Below are 21,498 nucleotides of genomic sequence, written 5' to 3' on the forward strand. Positions count from 1 at the left end.
ATACCTTCAGTTATCCAACTATTGCTTCAGTTTGGCTTTCAATTTAGTGTATTTACAGTTAAATTTGTTACTTCACTTTGGCACAAACGATTTTGTTTAAAACAGTCTACGATTTTTCTTCGGAGAACTGAGTCTTGCATGGGCTTTTTCAATTTGGGGATTCCGCATGTATTGCACTTGCAAGTTACCATATGTGACGCCGATAGGAGAATGGTGATGGCACGAGTAGGTGAATTCAGTTAGTATTTAGTTTAATTTTTGCTTCCCCCACAACTTATGTGATTAGACACATTTAACCTAACTGAATTCAGCTATATCTCATCTTTAGTATCAAAAAGAAAATCGGCTATACAACTCATCGTGGTAAAAATTTAATCAAAGTTTATTTTATTTCACTGGATTTATAATTGCTTGGACAAAGATTTTTAATTTTAGACGAAAGCTTAATAATTGCTTGGACAAAGTTTTTTAATTTTAGACGTAAAATCTCTCACATCTTCATTAATCTGCAGCGAAACTTAGAATCAATCATCTCCAAAGTAGAAAATGGAGAGGAGTAGATTTTATTTGCAATATTTGATAAGTACGCTCGATCTGATTCTTATCGCAAAACGACATGATAGAAGCTTTTTCTTCTACATGGTGATCATAGAAAAAACATGCATATGATTCTTTATAAGCCTAAAAACATGGATTAAGCATGTCACTTTTCGTCTAAGTATTTTGTGTGTTGCCTTTTTTTTTTTGTTCCAGGGGCCAGAATTGAAGCTAGCAAAACCAATGTTCTTTCCGGTATAAGTCGAAGCCACACGTTGTTCACTGTACTATCAAACTCAGTACATAAGTATATAATCAACAGTGTACTCTAGCATACTTGGACCAATCAGTTTTTTCCAACTCCTATAGTATTCCAGACAGTTCCACTGGTAATGCAGTGTCCCTAAAGTATTAAGTTTCTTTAGTTTGTTGATATCATATCTACAGACTATGAAGTTTTGTATTGTTGTCATGTAAGTTGTTATTTAATTTCCCTTTATACAGTATACATGGATTAATTTAGCCAGAGAGAACGATCTACTCTGATATGGATGCAATTGCATTTTGCGCTTTCGGGAAACTTTATGTCCCGCTTGGTAAAATGGGTACATATGTGGATTATCAGGTTGCAGTTGTGCGCACACTATTACCTTGGACAATGATTTTACCTTCGTCTACACAATTAGGCATGGCAAAGTTATCCAAAAAAAATGCTCTTCTTGGTACTACGCCACCACAAGTTATCCCATGAAAATCCAAAAGTTATCCCATCAAAAATTAGGAAATTTTCATAATTATTAGGTTGTTGTTTCCAAAAACACAGACTTTTTTATCATAGACGGAATATTTTTTCTGGAATTCTAGGCTTGGATGCAATCTATATAAATCACTCAACAAAGGTAGGTCTCAATGTCTCTTCAATTTCGTGCTGAGTTTTTCTTGTTCTAGGGTTTGCTTTTTTTTTTTTCTTAGTTTTTTTTATCAATATATCAGTTAAATGGTGTTTTTTGATCCGCAGTGCTAGTGTGTTGATTTTTTCTTCTTCTAGGGTTTTGATTTTTTTCTCAATTTTTTTTTATCAATATATCAGTTAAATGGTGATTTTTGATCCGCAGTGCTGGTATATTTGTATTGATGATAGATCAATCTATGTGATTGTGTTGTGTATTTATAAAGGTGATAAATTTAATATTTTGTTAAGCAGTGTTTGGTTCTTGTGATTCTAATTTCTTTTTTATATTCTCTTTTTTATATTCTGAATCTTTGTCGCCATAATACCAATCAGGTTTTACATTTTTTACTGATTACTGATTTTGTTTTGCAGTTTTTGTTTTGCAGTTGTTGGTGATATATCATCGGAGTAAATGATGAAATGTAATATTTTGGTTTACTTTCGGGGTATTTTTTTTAAGTGTAATACTCTTTGTTTTTTACTCTTTCCTTGTGGTTCCTATAATTTTATTAGGAAACCATTTTGTTTTTGGTTGTTTTTTATGGGTTTTACTCTTTTTGTTGATTTTATATTTTCTTTTTTTTTTCATCTACTGGATCATATAAACTCTATTAAGAAACGAGTTTTTTTTAGAGGTAGTATTCTTTTAAATTCTTTTGTTGGCTTCAGTCGTACCACACACTGAAGAATTAAACCATAATTCTGAGATCATCCTGGTATCAATGGAAGGATGGTCTATTTTTTACGGTTTCATTTTTACATCGACGGATTCATTCTTTGGATTGTGGTGACAGGTGCATGTCTAATGAAGACGAAGTAGCCCGACTTTAGAGGAAACGCCAAGTATCCTATATTAGCCCCAGTTATCTGCACATCCTTTTTCATTTTGGGCCGTTTTCATTCTGAGCAAAAGATTAACTTTTATGTATTTAAAGTTTGTGAAAAATGATGAAGTAAGAAAAGCAATGGAAGTCGAAGCTCATGAGAAACGAACTCGGAAAGAGCTAAAGGAACAAGATATTTTAAGTAAAGGTGTTTTTCTCAGACTCGCGTATTTTACTTATTTATTTTGTTTTTTTAATCTTACTATTTTTTTTCTCTAGCTCACTTCTTTTCTTTCTTAAATATCTTACTTCCAAATTGTGAAGAGAAAAGCAAATACGTCAAGAAATCGAAAAAATGTCCATGAAAGACGGAAAGTGGAAGAGAGGTTGATGCCTGAAAATTAGCGAGAAAAAGAGAGATTCCAGAGAGAAAAATCTTGGACTTCCATAAGATTTATGCAGAAAGAATCAGGTAAGTTGGTGTGATTCTTTTTATGGCCATTGCTTATTCATGTTCCAGAAGAAAAAAAAATATGCGGGAACAGATTCATATTGATACGAACCTTCCAACATTGTGATAGTTATCCTTTTTATCAGATGTCTAACGGACGAATTTGATGTGATATGGATGACTTTTTATGAGCAAGGTTTCTTCAATACGCTTTGTGCTCATTGTAACCAAAACTTTGTAGTCAGATTAAATACAAAAACCTAATCGATTAAAAGGTGTAGCAACATGTGTGCCTGGAATACGCTTGTGAGCGGATTCATCTGAGCCAACGCCAATGCACAGCTCAACAATTTTGAACAAAATCTAAAACATAAAATATTAGATTTATATATTCATGCATTGATGTACATGTACACGTAATAATTACATGATGAAGCTACAAGATTCGCGTAACAAATTAGTATCACTATCTACACGTAGTAATTACAAAAAAAACAACAAATGGCTAAAACCAACAAATTCACGACAAGAAGAACATGAAAGCTTTAAAGAACAAATGAAAATGTAAAGGATATTTATCTCTAACCTGAAGAACTTCACGTCAACAAAAAAAAAAAATACAAAACAAACAAGTAAACCATAGGAGAAAGAGGTCAGAGGTGTGATTCTTCAAGATAAGAATGGTATGGTTCTGGAATATTATCGGGAGCTAATTTGATTCTTAGCTTTGTATTATTTTTTAGTTATTTTTCATGAATTATTGAATTGTATACAATAACCTGATTCAGGTAAGGCCTACTGCTTACTGCTTGAAATTACATACGTTTATTGAATCCACTTAAATAAATAAAGTATACTCAATTCAATAATTTATTGCAGCTGTTATTGGGAATTGAAGTATGCGTGAATTGAGATGATTAAGGAACCAGTTGAGAACCAAGAGAAATACGAAGAAGTCCCTACGAGAGTAAATAATCGAAAATGAATAGTAATGCATTTCGTTGGTAGAAAAATCTTTGTTTTAGCAATTGTATGTATATATCTGACTAATTAATATAATTTTAATACAGTGCAATTACTATGGTAGTGACTTTATGGGTTGAATGACCAAAGTAATACTCCCTTCGTACCTATTATATAGACGGAATTTTCATTTTTCTTTGTACCAATATATAGGCGGAGTCCAATGGTAACTCAAGGAATGAGACCTAAAAACTACAACCTCTGTTTTACCTACAAGTATACAGGGTCTTGATGAAGATAGAATGTAAATAGAGGTTTGTCCACAGGGACTTGGAGGATTTGCTAAAGTTTTCTAAATTTCTAAAGTTATCTGAACTCAAAAGAAGGTACTAAGGTTTTTGATTCCACTACTTGACCCTAGGCTAAGGAAATTATGATGCAATGTATGTCTTGTTCTTCCATGAAAGACTACAATGAGGATTCTACTAACTATCCTAACCAAATTACCCCTAGCATCAGTTGTCTTTAATCAGCACAACTAATCACAGGCATTTAGCTCCTTTAGCTAGTTTAGCTTAAGGCAATCTCTCTAGTGGATTGAATTCTTGGTCAAAGACCTAGCTCCACTCCTAGTATCAGTTGTCTTCTAACAGCACAGGTGATCACAAGCAGGTAGCCCAAATGGCTAAGCATTCATCCTAAGGCAATTCAGCTCAATAAAAGAACATACACATACATTAACATTCCTAGCATATGATCAAGAGCTTCCTCTAAACCCTAGCAAGTGAATTAGAACATGGACATGCTTGTAATCATGATACTAATAGGTATAAACATGCTCCACATTACACAACATACAATTCACATTCAACCTTTATGCATAAGAGAGATTCAACATGGATGAATTGAAAATGAATTTTGAAATTAATATTGAACTGCAAATATTGCTCACTGGCTAGCCCAGAGATGCCGAATTTCACAACCCCTGCAAATATTTAGCTCACTGGCTGCAAATATAGTTACAACAAAAAAATTCCAAAATCCCCAAATCAGTGAAATTAGGGTTTTACAAAAAATCCTTACCTAATCTCTGAAAACGACTGATAGCTCTCACCCATGCTTCCTTCTCGTCTGCTGATGCTACCCATGCCTTCGATTTATCCTCTAACCTCACCTATTTCATCAACTCCTAACCTAGGGCTCCTGTGAGATGAAACGATTAGGAGGTGATGTAATAAGTGGCTAGAAAAGTAGGTCTTGGTTGCTAGAAGTGATGAAGGCTCGAGTGGTGGTGGTTGAGTGATTTGGGGGAGAAGATGGTTGAGTGATTTGGGGGGAGAAGATGGTTGCAGAGAAGAAGAAAGGGATGGAAGAGAAACTCGATGGATTTAGGAGAAGGGTGTGTTTGGTGCGGGTAATAGGGTTAGGTTGCTTAGGTGTTAAACGGGATCATCAAATTTGATGTTTTGTGAAGGGAATCCGTGGGATGATAACTTCTGAAACGGATCTAACGGCGAGATGGAGACAGATTATGAGCGACCGTTGGATGCAAAAATACAACGAAACTAACGGCTCAAGATGGAGTTAGGTGCTGTAGTGTTGGTCAGGTGCATCGAAATCTGACGCATGATGACGCAGCGACCGTTGGATGATGGAATGGATCCAATCTTACGGTTAAGAAGGAAAACGGGTTTGGGTATTGAATTTTGGGTTTAGGATATGGATTTGGGTTTAGGAATTGGATTTGGGCTTAGGTAATCTTAAGCCCACTTCTTCTTTAAGAGATATTTCTTCCTTTTTAATCCCATTTTTATCCTTGAGTCTTCCATAACACATTCTTCACTTCTTTTCCGCTAGAGTTTCCACCGGCTTTCTCCCGTGTCTTTGCTCTTTTGGCTCCGCAACTCATCTAGTCTTTATTTGGTACCTAAAAATGCAAAATTAAACAATATTAAGTAATTATCCTTTAGGAGAGTAAAATACAAAATTCATTACAAAAGGGGGAATTATGGTATGCAAAATGGGATAAGTGCCAATAAAACGATGATAAATAATGCAATATTTGGCGCCTATCAAATACCCCTAAACCTGAATTTTACTTGTCCTCAAGTAAAACAGAAACTAAGGAAATCCTACCTATACCACTGTCGCTGGTCTCTCGATTGCATTTAGAGAATGCAATAAGCCTTTTAAACCACTAAGTGTCCCTAGTGGACGAGTTGAAGTCTCGTGAAGGTTTGCTTAGAACGTACCTACAAAGTTCTAGGTCAAAATATGAGCTCAGGTTCCATTAAATGTGACATGTGCAAGACAGTTTAAGCTCACAGCAAAATGGAGATGTCAATCTAGCTATCAAAGGCACAATCCTAGCAATGATAACAAATAAAGACATGTGATAAGAGTGTAAAGTGTATCTACACATGTGTAAAGAAAGATCGGATGTTATGACTACTAATCACCAAGAGATAGTTTCTCAGGCTAGGAACCGAGGTCGAAATCTAGCTAGCTGTCCGGACTTTATGATAATTGTGAATGAGTTGGAGGTATTTCACAATTACTCGCGTTGTACATCAATGGCTTGCACCCTTCCTTGCTTATTACAATGAAACAAAAGATGACTCTTTACATGACTCTTATTTACATTGACTACTCTCTTTTATTTTTGGAACAAGAGAGGATGAAATTGATAAATACTTGATTTTTTTTTTTTTGACATATGGTAGTCTATCAACACGCTGTCCTAAAACAGCGCCAACGGCATAATCAGAGGCATCACACATGAGTTCGAACGGTAGTTCCCAGTTGGGTGGTTGGACAATAGGAGCTGAGGTGAGGAGAGTCTTGAGTTCTTCCCATGCCTTCACACAAGCATCATCGAAGTTAAAGACAACATCTTTGACAAGTAGATTACACAAAGGTCTTGAGATTTGGCTAAAGTTTTTGATGAATCGCCGGTAGAACCCAGCGTGACCTAAAAATGATCGAATCCCCTTCATAGAGTGGGGTTGTGGTAAATGTTGAATGAGGTCGACTTTAGCTTTATCTACTTCAATTCCTTTTTTCCGAAACGATGTGTCCTAGAACTATGCCGGAGTTTACCATGAAGTGGCATTTTTCCCAGTTTAAAATCAGATTCTTTTGCTTACATCTAGACAACACAAGGACCAGATGGTCTAAACATTCATCAAAAGAGGAACCAAACACAGAGAATCATCCATAAAGATCTCGAGAAAACTATCTATCATGTCTGAAAAATGCTCATCATGCAACGCTGAAAAGTAGCAGGTGCATTACACAGCCCGAAGGGCATACATCTAAAAGCAAATGTCCCAAATGGACACGTAAATGTAGTTTTTTCCTGATCTTCCGGTGCAATATGAATTTGGTTATAACCGGAAAAGCCATCTAGAAAACAGTAGTGACTGTGTCCAGACACACGTTCTAGCATTTGGTCTATGAAGGGAAGGGGGAAGTGATCTTTTCTTGTTACTGTGTTCAACTTCCTGTAGTCGATACATACTCGCCATCCTGTGGTTGTACGTGAAGGGACTAACTCATTATTTTCGTTCCGAACTACAGTAATGCCCGACTTCTTAGGCACAACTTGAATGGGACTAACCCATTCACTATCTGAAATCGGATATATGATACCCGCATCAAGTAGCTTCAAGATCTCACTCTTAACAACGTCTCTCATGTTAGGATTAAGTCTCCTTTGCATTTCCCTAGATGGTTTGGCATTCTCTTCAAGATTAATGTGGTGCATGCAAATGGTGGGACTTATCCCTTTGAGATCTGAGATGGTCCATCCTAAGGCTTCTTTCTGCTCCTCAAATACTCCTAAAAGCTTGTTTTCCTGTTCTATGTTTAATCGTGAAGAAATGATAACAGGTAAAGTATCATAAGGACCTAGAAATGCATACTTCAAAGTATCAGGTAATGGTTTCAATTCCTGTTTGGCCTTAGGAGACTCATCCGAAGATATAACAGACTTCTCAGAAAGTGGGAGTTGTTCCATTGTAGTCTGTCATTTAGTGATGTCCATTTGAGGTACAGATTCGAGCAAAGATTGGACTTCACCAATGTATTCATCATCATACAACTCCAAGTTAACATCTTCCAAACATGCTTGCAAGGGATCTTTTGACATAATGCCAGTCAATGAATCTTGTATCAAACTCTCAATCATATTGACCTCATGTACATCCTCATCATCAAGGTTCACATGCTGTTGACTAACATTAAACACATTCAGCTCTACAATCATGTTTCCAAAAGACAGCTTCAACACTCCATTACGACAATTGATGATCGCATTAGACGTCGCCAAGAAAGGACGTCCTAAAATGACAGGAATGTGACTATCCGGGTTTTGTACAGGTTGAGTGTCTAAGACAATAAAGTCTACAGGAAAGTAGAACTTATCAACCTTAATCAAAACATCCTCAATCACACCTCGAGGGACTTTGACGGATCGGTCCGCCAATTGGAGAGTTATGGGTGTTGGCTTCAATTCTCCAAGTCCTAACTGCGCATAAACAGAATATAGCAGGAGGTTCACACTTGCACCTAGATCTAATAAAGATTTATTGACCGTGTGGTTTCCTATAGTGCAAGAAATTGTTGGACAACCTGGGTCCCTAAACTTAGGTGGAGTTTTGTTCAGAATGATGGAACTCACCTGTTCAGCTAAGAAAGCACGTTTGTGCACATTAATCTTGCGCTTTTGAGTGCACAAGTCTTTGAGGAATTTGGCATATGCAGGGATTTTCTTAATTGCCTCAAGAAAAGGAATGTTGATGTTGACTCTTTTGAACAGTTCTAACATCTCATTGTAGTGGGTGCTTATCTGTTGGCGAACTAACCTCTGAGGATATGGAGCAACATGAGCATTAGGAGTTAGAGGGATATTCACAACAGTGGGATTTTCGGCTTCGCTAATGTGCTCAGGCTCCTTTTCTAAGTTGGAGGTGTTCTTTGGTGGTGCAGGTAATGATATGTTTGGCTCAGATTCATTTGATTGTGGTATGCCTACATTGTTCTCAACAATCTTACCACTTCGGAGAGTGGTGATGGAATGGACTTGATCGGGTGAGGTTTCATTGCAAGATGATGTGCCTGCTTGAAATATCCTCTTTGGATTTTGTTGGGGCTGGCTAGGAAGTTTACCCTTTTCTCTTGTATTCAGTGCATCGCAAATTTGACCCATCTGTAGTTCTAGAGCGGAGACTCGTTGATCAGTTGCTTTCTCATTTTTCATCAGATGTTGGGTCAACTGATTGATACTCTCTTCGATGCTAGACAATTTCTTGTCAGCAGTGTATTGAGGGTACGACTGCTGTTGAGGATTTTTAGGGTATTGATAGCCTTGATTGTTTTGATAGCTTTGAGTGGGTTGAGATGGTCCTCCTTGAATGGGTCCTTTAGACCATGAAAAATTGGGGTGGTTCCTCCATCCTGGGTTGTAGGTCTGTGAATAAGGATTATGCTCTTGTTTTTGAAACATAGCATGTGCCTGTTCCAGCCTAGATTCTTGGAATGCATGCATTTCCGGACAATCACTGACCTGATGGTCAGAACCGTTACATATATCACAGATAGCCATTTCAACATGTTCACAGAAAGCAGTGGTAGAAGGTTTTACGTTTTTCTGAAGTTCTAATGCTTCTATTCTTCTTGCTAGTGCTGCCATTTTTGCATTTCCCTCAAAATCAGACTCAATTCTATGGACCTTATCTACAGGTGTAGTCTTTCTAGGTTCACGAATGGACTCCCATTGTTGAGTTTTTTCAGCAACTTCAATTAGGAAAGCCCAAGAGTCATCAGCACTTTTATCTGTGAAGAGTCCATTGCACATAGACTCTACAATTGTTCGGGTGGAGACATCTAAACCTTCATACGAAATTTGCACAAGTCTCCATTTTTCAAAACCATGATGGGGACACTTAAGCAACAATTCATTGAATCTCTCAAGATATCTAGCTAAGGTTTCACCTTCTAATTGTACAAAGCTGTTCAGACTTTGACGAATTGTCGCAGTCTTGTGGTTAGGGAAGAAGTTTTTGAAAAACTCTTTTGTGAGGCTGTCCCATGTCCTAATTGACTGTGGATGTACGGCATACAACCATGACATGGCCTTTTCCTTCAAAGAGAAAGGAAATAGTCTCAATTTTAGGGTTTCGTCAGACATCTGAGTGAAACGTATAGTTCCACAAATCTCCTCGAATTCTCTCACGTGATGGTAAGGGTTTTCGTTTTCAATTCCTCTAAACACGGGAAGCATTTGTATTGTGCTCGATCTTAGCTCATAATGACCAGTAGCTTCTGGTAAAACAATGCACGAGGGTTGACTTGTCCTTGTGGGATACATGTAATCCTTGAGACTACGGGGTTCTTCCAATATCTCAGGTTGGTCCGGTGTGTTTTCCTCAGAAGATGTGGATATGTCAATTGGGTCTATTGGATTGACTCTAGTTAGTCGGTTTGATTGGTCTCTAAAGGTCACAACCATATCCTAATAAGATCATTGATCGATGAAATAACATCTAACAAGCCCACAGTCAATGAAAAAAAAGACAACCTAAAATTTGGTTTTGTTGGGTCTTGGTTTCACAATGGGTTTTGGTTTATAAAATGTAGAGCCCAAATTTTTTGGTTTGAAAGGGTTAGAAACTTTGGTTTAAAATGGGTTTAGAAAATTTTTGGATTAATTGGGACAAAGCCCAACCAACTAAAAGGCTTTTGGTTCTTGGGTTCTTTGAAGAATTTTGGTGAGAAAAATCTTAACTCACGGCCCAACAGAATTTTGTTGCCTCTAAGCCCAAAAGAATTGTTTTTGTAAGGTTAGGAGCCCAATGGATGTGATATAAACCTATAGTCCAAATTAAAGTGCAAGCCCACAAAAGAAAAGAAAAAATAACAAACAAATAATTACAAGCCCATAAAAGAAAGAGAAAAAGAAAAAGAAAAATAAAAATTATTACAAGCCCAAATAGAAAAGAAAGAAAAAGAAAAACAAAATTATTACAATCCCAAATATAAATACTTAAATACAAGCCCAAAGAAATTTAATGAGGCCCAGTTGGGTTAGCTCATGGGTTAGGCTTACTTGATTTTTGGAGGGAAGCCCAAATTTGGGCTTTTTATCCCTTTTTGTTTCACTAGCCCAGTTGGGCTTGGATCTTCCTTAGCAACCTTAATCAACAGCTCAGCAGAATTGCACCAGCAGCTTCATAGCAGCAGCAAGCAGGAGGGAGCAGCAGCAACAGCAGCTTCACAGCAACAGCAGCTAAACAGCAGCAGCAACAGCAACAGCAGGAACTTCAGCTCCACTGCAGTTCCAACAGCAACAGCAGCTTGGCAGCAGCTTTGGCTCCACAAAGCTAACAGCAACAGCAGCTGCAATAACAGTCAGTGCAAGGTAGTGCAAGGCAATGCTCTTAGTGAAGCGAGAACAAGAGCAATGCAAGAGCAGGAGCAAACAAGGAAGTTGCAGGTCAGGAACAAGCAAGATTAGCAAGAAAGAAAAAGAGAATAAGGAAAACAGAAAACAAGCAAACCGCTACCGAGTCCCCGGCAGCGGCGCCAAAAACTTGGTAGCTCAAGGAATGAGACCTAAAAACTACAACCTATGTTTTACCTACAAGTATACAGGTTCTTGATGAAGATAGAATGTAAATAGAGGTTTGTCCACAGGGACTTGGAGGATTTGCTAAAGTTTTCTAAATTTCTAAAGTTATCTGAACTCAAAAGAAGGTACTAAGGTTTTTGATTCCACTACTTGACCCTAGGCTAAGGAAATTATGATGCAATGTATGTCTTGTTCTTTCATGAAAGACTACAATGAGGATTCTACTAACTATCCTAACCAAATTACCCCTAGCATCAGTTGTCTTTAATCAGCACAACTAATCACAGGCATTTAGCTCCTCTAGCTAGTTTAGCTTAAGGCAATCTCTCTAGTGGATTGAATTCTTGGTCAAAGACCTAGCTCCACTCCTAGTATCAGCTGTCTTCTAACAGCACAGGTGATCACAAGCAGGTAGCCCAAATGGCTAAGCATTCATCCTAAGGCAATTCAGCTCAATAAAAGAACATACAAATACATTAACATTCCTAGCATATGATCAAGAGCTTCCTCTAAACCCTAGCAAGTGAATTAGAACATGAACATGATTGTAATCATGATACTAACAAGTATAAACATGCTCCACATTACACAACATACAATTCACATTCAACCTTTATGCATAAGAGAGATTCAACATGGATGAATTGAAAATGAATTTTGAAATTAATAATGAACTGCAAATATTGCTCACTGGCTAGCCCAGAGATGCCGAATTTCACAACCCCTAACACCCTTTTATAGTTACAACAAAAAAATTCCAAAATCCCCAAATCAGTGAAATTAGGGTTTTACAAAAAATCCTTACCTAATCTCTGAAAACGACTGATAGCTCTCACCCATGCTTCCTTCTCGTCTGCTGATGCTACCCATGCCTTCGATTTATCCTCTAACCTCACCTATTTCATCAACTCCTAACCTAGGGCTCCTGTGAGATGAAACGATTAGGAGGTGATGTAATAAGTGGCTAGAAAAGTAGGTCTTGGTTGCTAGAAGTGATGAAGGCTCGAGTGGTGGTGGTTGAGTGATTTGGGGGAGAAGATGGTTGAGTGATTTGGGGGGAGAAGATGGTTGCAGAGAAGAAGAAAGGGATGGAAGAGAAACTCGATGGATTTAGGAGAAGGGTGTGTTTGGTGCGGGTAATAGGGTTAGGTTGCTTAGGTGTTAAACGGGATCATCAAATTTGATGTTTTGTGAAGGGAATCCGTGGGATGATAACTTCTGAAACGGATCTAACGGCGAGATGGAGACATATTATGAGCGACCGTTGGATGCAAAAATACAACGAAACTAACGGCTCAAGATGGAGTTAGGTGCTGTAGTGTTGGTCAGGTGCATCGAAATCTGATGCATGATGACGCAGCGACCGTTGGATGATGGAATGGATCCAATCTTACGGTTAAGAAGGAAAACGGGTTTGGGTATTGAATTTTGGGTTTAGGATATGGATTTGGGTTTAGGAATTGGATTTGGGCTTAGGTAATCTTGAGCCCACTTCTTCTTTAAGAGCAATTTCTTCCTTTATAAGCCCATTTTTATCCTTGAGTCTTCCATAACACATTCTTCACTTCTTTTCCGCTAGAGTTTCCACCGGCTTTCTCCCGTGTCTTTGCTCTTTTGGCTCCGCAACTCATCTAGTCTTTATTTGGTACCTAAAAATGCAAAATTAAACAATATTAAGTAATTATCCTTGAGGAGAGTAAAATACAAAATTCATTACAAAAGGGGGAATTATGGTATGCAAAATGGGATAAGTGCCAATAAAACGATGATAAATAATGCAATATTTGGCGCCTATCATCCAATTTTCTAGATGAATATTTCCAAGCATACTCTTATTTATGGTACATACATAATAGTGTTATGAATAAGATAAAGGGTAAAACATGGAAAAACATAAAAAATTATGAGTTTAAGACACTTTTTTTAATCTACGAGAATTGACCCGCTCCGTTTATATATGTGGTAGGGAGAGAGTAAAAAATGGAGTGGTGGGAGCTGGGAGGTGGTAATACTGGTCCAATAATCGTCATGGTTACAAGATCCTTTGGAAGAGAACACCTAGGTAAGTACTCTGAATACTAAATATTCCTTATGTGATCAGTTTTTCAAAATATTGACATTTCCAATCTAAAGTTTCCTTGGCTTAATTGGTAGAATTTCCTTACTACATCACCTGCGTCAAGCATATTCGTTAATTTGGATGTACCATGGGTCCATGAATTTTGAGAAATGTACGGTTCATGGTCTTGGAAGTCAATATTTTTTGTACTCTTTACCAAGATAAAGATAATTTGAAAATGTTTTTAGAATCTTTTCAGTATGACGAGCGTCAAATTTTCCACAAGTAAGAAACAGAACCGTGCATCGCACGGGTGAAGAACTAGTTAAGATAATGAGACAGTATTAATCTTGAAACTAATGAAACCAATTTTTATTGTAAATTAATTTACGCTTCTGCTTTATCGAAACAATAAAACGATTTTTTTATCTAGTTTAAAAATTTTATGATCAAAACCATCTTTTGACACCATTAAATTTGTGTGCTTGTGCGTTATAGTATGAGTTTTTCTCCCAATGTTGATATTTCTTTTATCGAATGATATTATTATCCTTAAGATCATTATGTCAAGACTCTTTAGTTATCACCATAGTGATACTAGAGTGTTTTATCTTAGCAATAATAAAAGGTTTATTGTAAGCACGAATTTATATGCCAAACCATAAAGCAAGGTTCAACAATTATTGAGTTATCATAATAATGACATTATTTTTAAGTCATTTGGCAATCGCCACAGTGATGTCAAATAATTTCCACTCATAATTGTTATAATGTCAAGTGCTTATAAAATTATTTTGCTTATATATATTAGAACAACAATTACCCACAGGTAATTTGAGTTCACATGTTTAAGAAAATTATTGAAGGATGTGATCTTTATTTGATCATATATTATGGATCCGAATCATTTTATGCTTAAATGAGTGTCTAATGTCGTTTCTCGTTTTGACTACACTTTGACATAAAAATAAAGATCATGATTAAGAAAATGCGACATAATTTTTCATTATCTCGTATAGAATTCATAAAAGAAAATTTACTTAAATCAAAGCATTTTCAAGTTGAGTAACCCATAATGGATTTTCATATTTTAAATGCACAATCAAATATGTTACTTTAAGTCTAAAGCTCGGTGCATTTTTTAGAGAAGTAATAAAGAATTATTATTTTTGGTGTTCTTTCTTATATTTGTGAAAATCATCATCTACACTATAACATTAATCATAAGAATTTAACTAGCGATGCATCAAAGAACTTTCTTCAGCGAAATTTTATTATTGAATTATGCTTATAGACTTGCTTAATGCTCGATTTTGGTTTATGAAAGGTTCATCACGTTTGGATATTTTCACAAATTATATATGACATGCTTTTTGAATAAATGCTTATGATTAATTTTTTAGGGTTACTCATAATTGTTTATAATCTACTAATTTTATGATCAGATCAAAGATGTCCATATCATTGATTAGGAACATGCAATGTCACAAGAAAATATAGTGTGATATTTGCAACTGTACATATTTGCTGGATTTTTTAGTTATCACCACAGTGGTACTAAACTCTTATCTTGTAAGTATTGTATATTTTGAGTCCTTTTAGTTTGACTTAACGATTAGAATAATGCTGCTCACAAGTAGTTTTGGTTCACACGTTTAAACAAGCATTAAGTTTATCTAAATGTTCCATATACATGTAAAATAATAGCTACCCACAGGTGACTATTCTTCTGATGTATTAGGTTGAACATTAGAATTATTTGAGTTTGTTAATACATGATAGGACGAGATTCTCCCACAGGTGATTCTAGTTGTGGTATTAAACAAACATAATGTTGTGTGTATGAGAAGGTAAAATATGTACTAATATTTTTCATGTCTCACATTGTTCCTTGATAAGGTTTTACCCACATGAGAATCTTATTGAAGGTATGAAACTTTGTAAGCTTAATTGTCATTTATTTCTATTATAAATTTCAGCTTTTGTTCTTATTAATTGTTGATTATGATTATTTTGTAGACTTTTAATGGTCCATTTTTTGGAAGATAAAATTGTTTATCACTAGATGATTTTTCGCGATACTGTGTCCATCTACCAATTGCATTATGAATCTCAATCCGTGGATGTTTTCTCGAACACTCATTATTGAAATTTAGAGGCGATTATAGAGAAAGTGAAAATCATAAAGTCTGATAAAGGTGGTGAATATTGTGAAAGGTATGACAAAACATGATAATATTCTAAATATTTTACGTAGTATCTCCAAAAATTTGGATTTGTTGCTCAATACACAAGGCCAACTTATCCTTGGCATAATGGTGTATAACAAAAGGCAAAATCATACTTTTATGAAAATGGTTAGAAGCATGATGAGTTATGCGTAATGACCACATATCAGTGAATGTATGTTCTTTCAACAACTGTGTAATTTAAATAGATTTCCGAGTAGAGCAGTTTCAAAGACACACTTTGGACTAGAATGGCTGGAAACCTAGTTTAACTCACCTTTAAGTTATGGTTGTTCAGTTGGAGGTGATGGCTTACATTCCAAAGAATGAAAATTGGATTTGGAAACTATTATTGGTTCATTGGTTTTCCTAAATAATCCAAATGGTATTCTTTAACGTTCTAACCGTAGTATGAGACTTATTGAAACTGAAAATATAAATTCGTTAATGATGGCTTAATCAGTGGGAGTTCGTGGATATATCTTCTCAAGAAATCATGATAATGATCCCTTTATTTAATATTTCTGCAGATATTGTGAATCTTCTCATCAGAATGTTAGATAATGAAAGACCACAAATTATTGATCCAATACTCCATAATATAACTACTGCCAATAAAGAAATTTTTTGATAACAACATGAACCAGTATTAAGAAGGTATCAACAGAGATTCAAAGAAAGTGATTCATGTTGTTTCAGTGATTTTCTTACAAGAATTTATTACATTTTGATATGGAATGGCAAAGACTCGGTTTTAGGTTCACAAATATTATGTGTAATATTTTTGATTAATGGGTTGATGCTATGTGAGCAAAAATCATTGGTTGAAAGTCAAGTCTCGGATATTGTTTAATTTCTCTAAAGACACAAATCAGTTGTATAAAAGTGGGTCTTTCTTACCTAATACGATTGTAATAGCAATTTTAAACGGTATAAAGCAAGACTTATTTCCAAAGATATTACTCTAAAAAGATGCATTGATTATAAATAATTTTTTCTCTCGTGTCAAAGAAAGATTTATTCAAAATTATCATAGTATTATTAGTAGCTCAGTATGACCTAAGAATTGCATTAATTAAATGTGAAAATAGCCTTTATTAATGATAAATTTTAGTCTACAAATTTTAAAACTCAAAGTATGAAATTTAAGCAGCCTCTTATAATGGTATATGAAATTCAAGAAAACTATAAATGTTTAAAGTTTTGGATGAAATTAGTACAGATTTATGCATATACCTCAAGATTAGTGGGAGAAATTCATACTCTTGATCTTGTATGTTAAAACATACTACCTACGAGTGGTGATCTTGACTTTATGCATATCTTTATATTTTTTGAAATAAAGGATATCAATGAAGCTTACCATGTGATAGTAATATCATATGGATTACTAAAGCTCTCATATAAGGAATATATCGAATATTCAAGGAATTTTGAGATAATAACATATTTGACAGATTTTATTTCATGTTGGATTGAAGATTTAAATTTAATCTTCATTACGTCTTAATTCTGATACGAAACTTGTAACAAGTTCTTGATATGTTAACTAAATGCCTAAAGAGTCGAAGAACAAATTACAGGAAAGCTATCAAGAATTTTGAGATACTATTTTAACTTATGTCTTATAATTAGTTAGCAAACCCAACAAGAGTTGATTGGGTTTCCGGGCTTCAATTTTTGTGGATGTATGGATTCTATAAAGGAAGAATCCACTAATAATACTAGTCCCACAATTGAGTTTGAATATTTATGACTGCGATACTTAGAGACTTAAGGTTTGTCTCTACATTGCCAAAATTTATCGTCTTAGGTTCGCAGCATTAAAGCACGATATGTATACGAAGGGAACAAAACACATGAACCTTGAGTATATATCCGTGAATTAGGAAATTCAGAAACAATAGTTTTTCATTTATCGCTTAAGCACAATTGCATTCGGCAATGCAGTTAAGGTGCGTTTGGATATAGAATTTTATAAGTGGGATTTATGGGTCCATAGGATTTGGTGGAATTACGTTTTCTTCGGAATGTTTGGTTGCCTAAATCCCTGGAATCATGTTTCCCACGGGAATCAGTTTTCCAGCAAATCCTCCATATGGAGTCCGACCCCTCCCCCTAAGATTTGCTAGGAAACTTATCAAGGGATTCATGGACCCACCTTTTTTAACTTTAAATCTCATATATATTCAATTTTAAGATTTTAAGGATAATACCAAATAGTATATGGACTTAAAAATAAGATAATTTTATGAATCCTAAGAATTTTAAATGAGTTGTCAAACAAACAAGGGATTTACATGAATTCCAGAATTTGTAATCCCATGAGATTATAAATCCTCGAAATCGTGAATTCTGCAAACAACACACACCATTAATGAATAATTACCTTTTAAGACCTCTTAAGAAAAGATTAAAATCTTAGGTCTGTGGGAGTAATTGCTTATTGAACTCAGCTAATTTATGTGCTAACTTTTGGACACTTATTGAGCTCTAACTAATGTTATTTTGAATTATTTCTGTATACATGTTTAATATACATTTACGTGAATGGATGAATGTTAACTGAAATCGTCTTTCTGAAAGACATCACTGGACCATTATGATACTCCTATTTAAGGCCTAGTTGAGAAAAATACTCATGTTGTGGTACATGGAAGGGAACATGTTGATAACAAGACAATGTGCAACCACTATGACTCGCATGAATAACATATTTGATCAAGGTATTACGTTAACCACTAAAATTATTATTTATCAATTACGCCACCTTATGTTTCCTGCAATTACCATTTATAGATTATCACATGGACCAGTGGGAGAATGTAAGATAATTTCTTATATGATAATTATCTCTATTGGGCCCATGTGAGAATCTGGTTATATTTTAAGATATTGCTAAATATCTAATCCATGGTTTATATAAGGAGTTAGTATCATATTTATGCTCTTCCTTGATGGACGGTCGAGATCTAATGTCTAATACTAAAACCCTAGGAACTTGGTCCTCTCTATACCTATGAAAGGGAAACAATAACCATTACTATTGTATCCAAGAATTTTAGTCATTACGGCTAAGGTTAAGAGAGAGAAAACATGACCTCCACAAGGTATTACCGCTGTTATAAAGATGATCGGTATCGTAACACGGATTAGCGCTACCAGGTATTCTCCATTAACAATTCTTGCATATTTTATCGTGTGATTATCATGAAGTTCAACGATCCTAAATTACGTTTCCATAAATTAAATCTTATAACAGATGCAAAAACAAAATTCCTATATACATCATGAATGATTTGTGTAACTCTCTACACTGATAGTGCTCTTTTGTATGGATAAAGTAAAAACATCATGCCCCAAGAGACGAATATCCGGTGCGTATGAACCGGGTTACAGGCTTGTATTTATTAAAGTGAGAAATGTCACAAAGAAGGTAACACTATACAGCCCACAAATCAACATATCAGAAACGAACAACAACAACATCTGATAACCCACAAAGAAGGCAATCCAAATAACAACAGCACACCACTTGACAGAGACACATGCAGACTTCATGATCCCATCACATAGAAGCTTCAATAGTGATGGTGAACAAGCAACAAGCACCAATGAAATTCACCGTCAATACAGATTAAGCTCTCGCCTCGCTTGTCCGACAAGTAACCATAACTTCAATAATACAAGTATCGTGTTGCAGATATCCCTTTGAGCGGTCATGGAGTTGGGCAAGAGGCATGAATGACGACCAACCCCGTCCGGTAGCAGAATCACGAGTGAATTTGTGTTTTCCTTCTGTAAAAAACAAAAGATTATGGAGGTTTATAATACAATTAATTCGCTACAAATACAAATATGCATATCCCATTATATAATACAGACCTGGTCCTTTAAAGTTGTTTGCGCTATTGGTTTGACTTGTAACAACGAAACTGTACTCTGCATAAGGCAATTTGTTCTTGTCAGCTGGGACGAGGAAAAGTGCTAACTGATCATATGTTTTGCTGGTTCCTTTCGGGTATACTTCCACTTTCCTATAAGAGAAATCCGTGATACTCAATAAAAAGCAGAAACCAAAAAATAAAAGAAAAAGATTTTAGCGTGCCAAGTAAATAGTTGTAGCTAAGATGATGAGATACCATTTCAGATTACGCACAGAGAAAACAGCAGACTCATGTTTAGGGCCTAGCTTCGAGAAGGTGTTAAGCTTCCATTGGAACTTGACAGATGTATAAGAATCAAGTATCTGAGATGACATTTTCAGTAAAGATTGATGGAATTAAGCAAAAGATAGAGATGTTTTGGGTGACACAATAGAAGTGTATGGCGAGGGTATTTATAAGCTTTTTGTTTTTAAACTGTCCGCGTAATCCAAATGGGATGTATTCACATTGAACCTTAAGGAAATGCATAAACTACACTAAATTATTCAGTCAACTAGGGCTGGGTTAACTTATTGGTGCGTTCTATTCAATAGCGGAAATGCCGGGAATTCGATGTTTTCTTCATTTGATTAATAACAAGTTTTATAAGTGGACATGTTACCTGATCATCTCTAAGGCGATTTCCCAGCTAACCACCATGTCAGATCCATCGTATATAGTGCGCGTTAACCTGTCATCACCTATCAAAAATTTATAAAAACAGTAAGTTGATCGAAAGTCCAATCGCTAGCTAAGACAAGGAGAGGTAGGTAGTTGCAACTTGCAACATTGTTAAAACAATAAGCTAGATAATTGTTCAATGTCAACAAATAAGGGGAATCCCTTGCTTGGCTTTATCCATATGATTGGAGTTAACTTTCAGAAGACCCTTTGCCGGCTTCATGCATATGACGTATAGACTTGCACCGCGTTTTTTAGATTTTGAGTTGATCAAGACTTGTCAGAGTGTTATTCAAGCCACATTTGTGTTTATCTTACAATTGTCAATGTCCGATAACTGCTAACTTTCAGCTTATGAAGCCAAGCTACTCGTAAAAGCTGTATCAGATTGACGAACAAAACAAGAAATTTCACAGAAAAGATAACTAGACAGAAGTTAGTCCTAGAGTTTACAGTAAGGCGGATTTGGTCGCAAATTAACCCACATCATGGCATCCACTTTTTTAACTCCAGCTGCTTCGATACTATCATCTAATTACCCACTTGATATTACATAGGGTTGAACAGGTGTTTACTGTCCAATTGCACAACCACTTGAAAAATAACTCACAGGTAAACTGCAAGAGAAACAAATAATTAATTATCTCTTCAAATGCGATACTCCCTAGTTAACCTCATCCCCAAATTTTGTCTTTGGAGTTTCATATTGGTGCCAGAACCGAAATACCAAACTGTAATAGTTCTTCTCCAAGTACACAAACCAAATCAAGATGCCCTCCTTGCCATGGAATCTAACAACAAAGCAAGATAACCTCCTTGCCCCGGAATCTAACAACATAATGATGGGTGCACAATTAAGAAGAAACGGGTGCAGTGTATGAAAACTTGGGATTATATACACTTAACAATAAATAGAATTTTGATGAGTTTGATTCCAAATTTTCAAATAAAGGGATGGTGCAGACTGCAGAGTTGAGGTGAAGGTTGCATAAACATGAACATTCTCAAAAAATTCAACAGAGGCTTTTAAGGCTTGTGATTTGGGGTAAAACCGTAAAAGTAATGTGGTTTTCATCAAATATGTCAAAAGACCAGCCAAAACAGGTCTAAGGAAAAACCCATCAACATAGCAAATATAATCCAAATTGATGATGGCAAGATTACCCGACAAAATTGGAGAACATGTATATATTTTAATGATTTTATTACTTCAATACCTAGAATTTATTCCCGTTACATAATTATCA

The 21,498-nt window shown here is 35.6% G+C and overlaps 1 protein-coding gene across 1 annotated transcript; it reads right to left on the minus strand.

Annotated features, from left to right (window-relative positions):
• Positions 1–18,999: 18,999 nt before the first annotated feature.
• LOC113329595 (ubiquitin carboxyl-terminal hydrolase 13-like) lies at positions 19,000–20,063 on the minus strand. Its single transcript, XM_026576457.1, has 3 exons — positions 19,787–20,063; positions 19,530–19,681; positions 19,000–19,442 (listed from the first exon to the last, which is right to left on the minus strand). Exons 1-3 carry the CDS (start codon positions 19,903–19,905, stop codon positions 19,282–19,284), a joined length of 432 nt encoding a protein of 143 aa, XP_026432242.1. The 5' UTR covers positions 19,906–20,063; the 3' UTR covers positions 19,000–19,281.
• Between the last annotated feature and the right edge of the window lie 1,435 nt (positions 20,064–21,498).

The sequence above is a fragment of the Papaver somniferum genome, unplaced genomic scaffold (genome assembly GCF_003573695.1).
Source record: "Papaver somniferum cultivar HN1 unplaced genomic scaffold, ASM357369v1 unplaced-scaffold_117, whole genome shotgun sequence".
Taxonomy (NCBI): domain Eukaryota; kingdom Viridiplantae; phylum Streptophyta; class Magnoliopsida; order Ranunculales; family Papaveraceae; genus Papaver; species Papaver somniferum.

Bases quoted from the DNA above. Each gene is read 5' to 3' on its own strand.
- LOC113329595 (XM_026576457.1), bottom strand. From the start codon at position 19,905: ATGTCATCTCAGATACTTGATTCTTATACATCTGTCAAGTTCCAATGG. The intron at 19,682-19,786 runs GTATCTCATCAT...TTTCTCTTATAG, and splicing joins TCTGTGCGTAATCTGAAATG to GAAAGTGGAAGTATACCCGA. The intron at 19,443-19,529 runs GTCTGTATTATA...TGTTTTTTACAG, and splicing joins AAACAACTTTAAAGGACCAG to AAGGAAAACACAAATTCACT.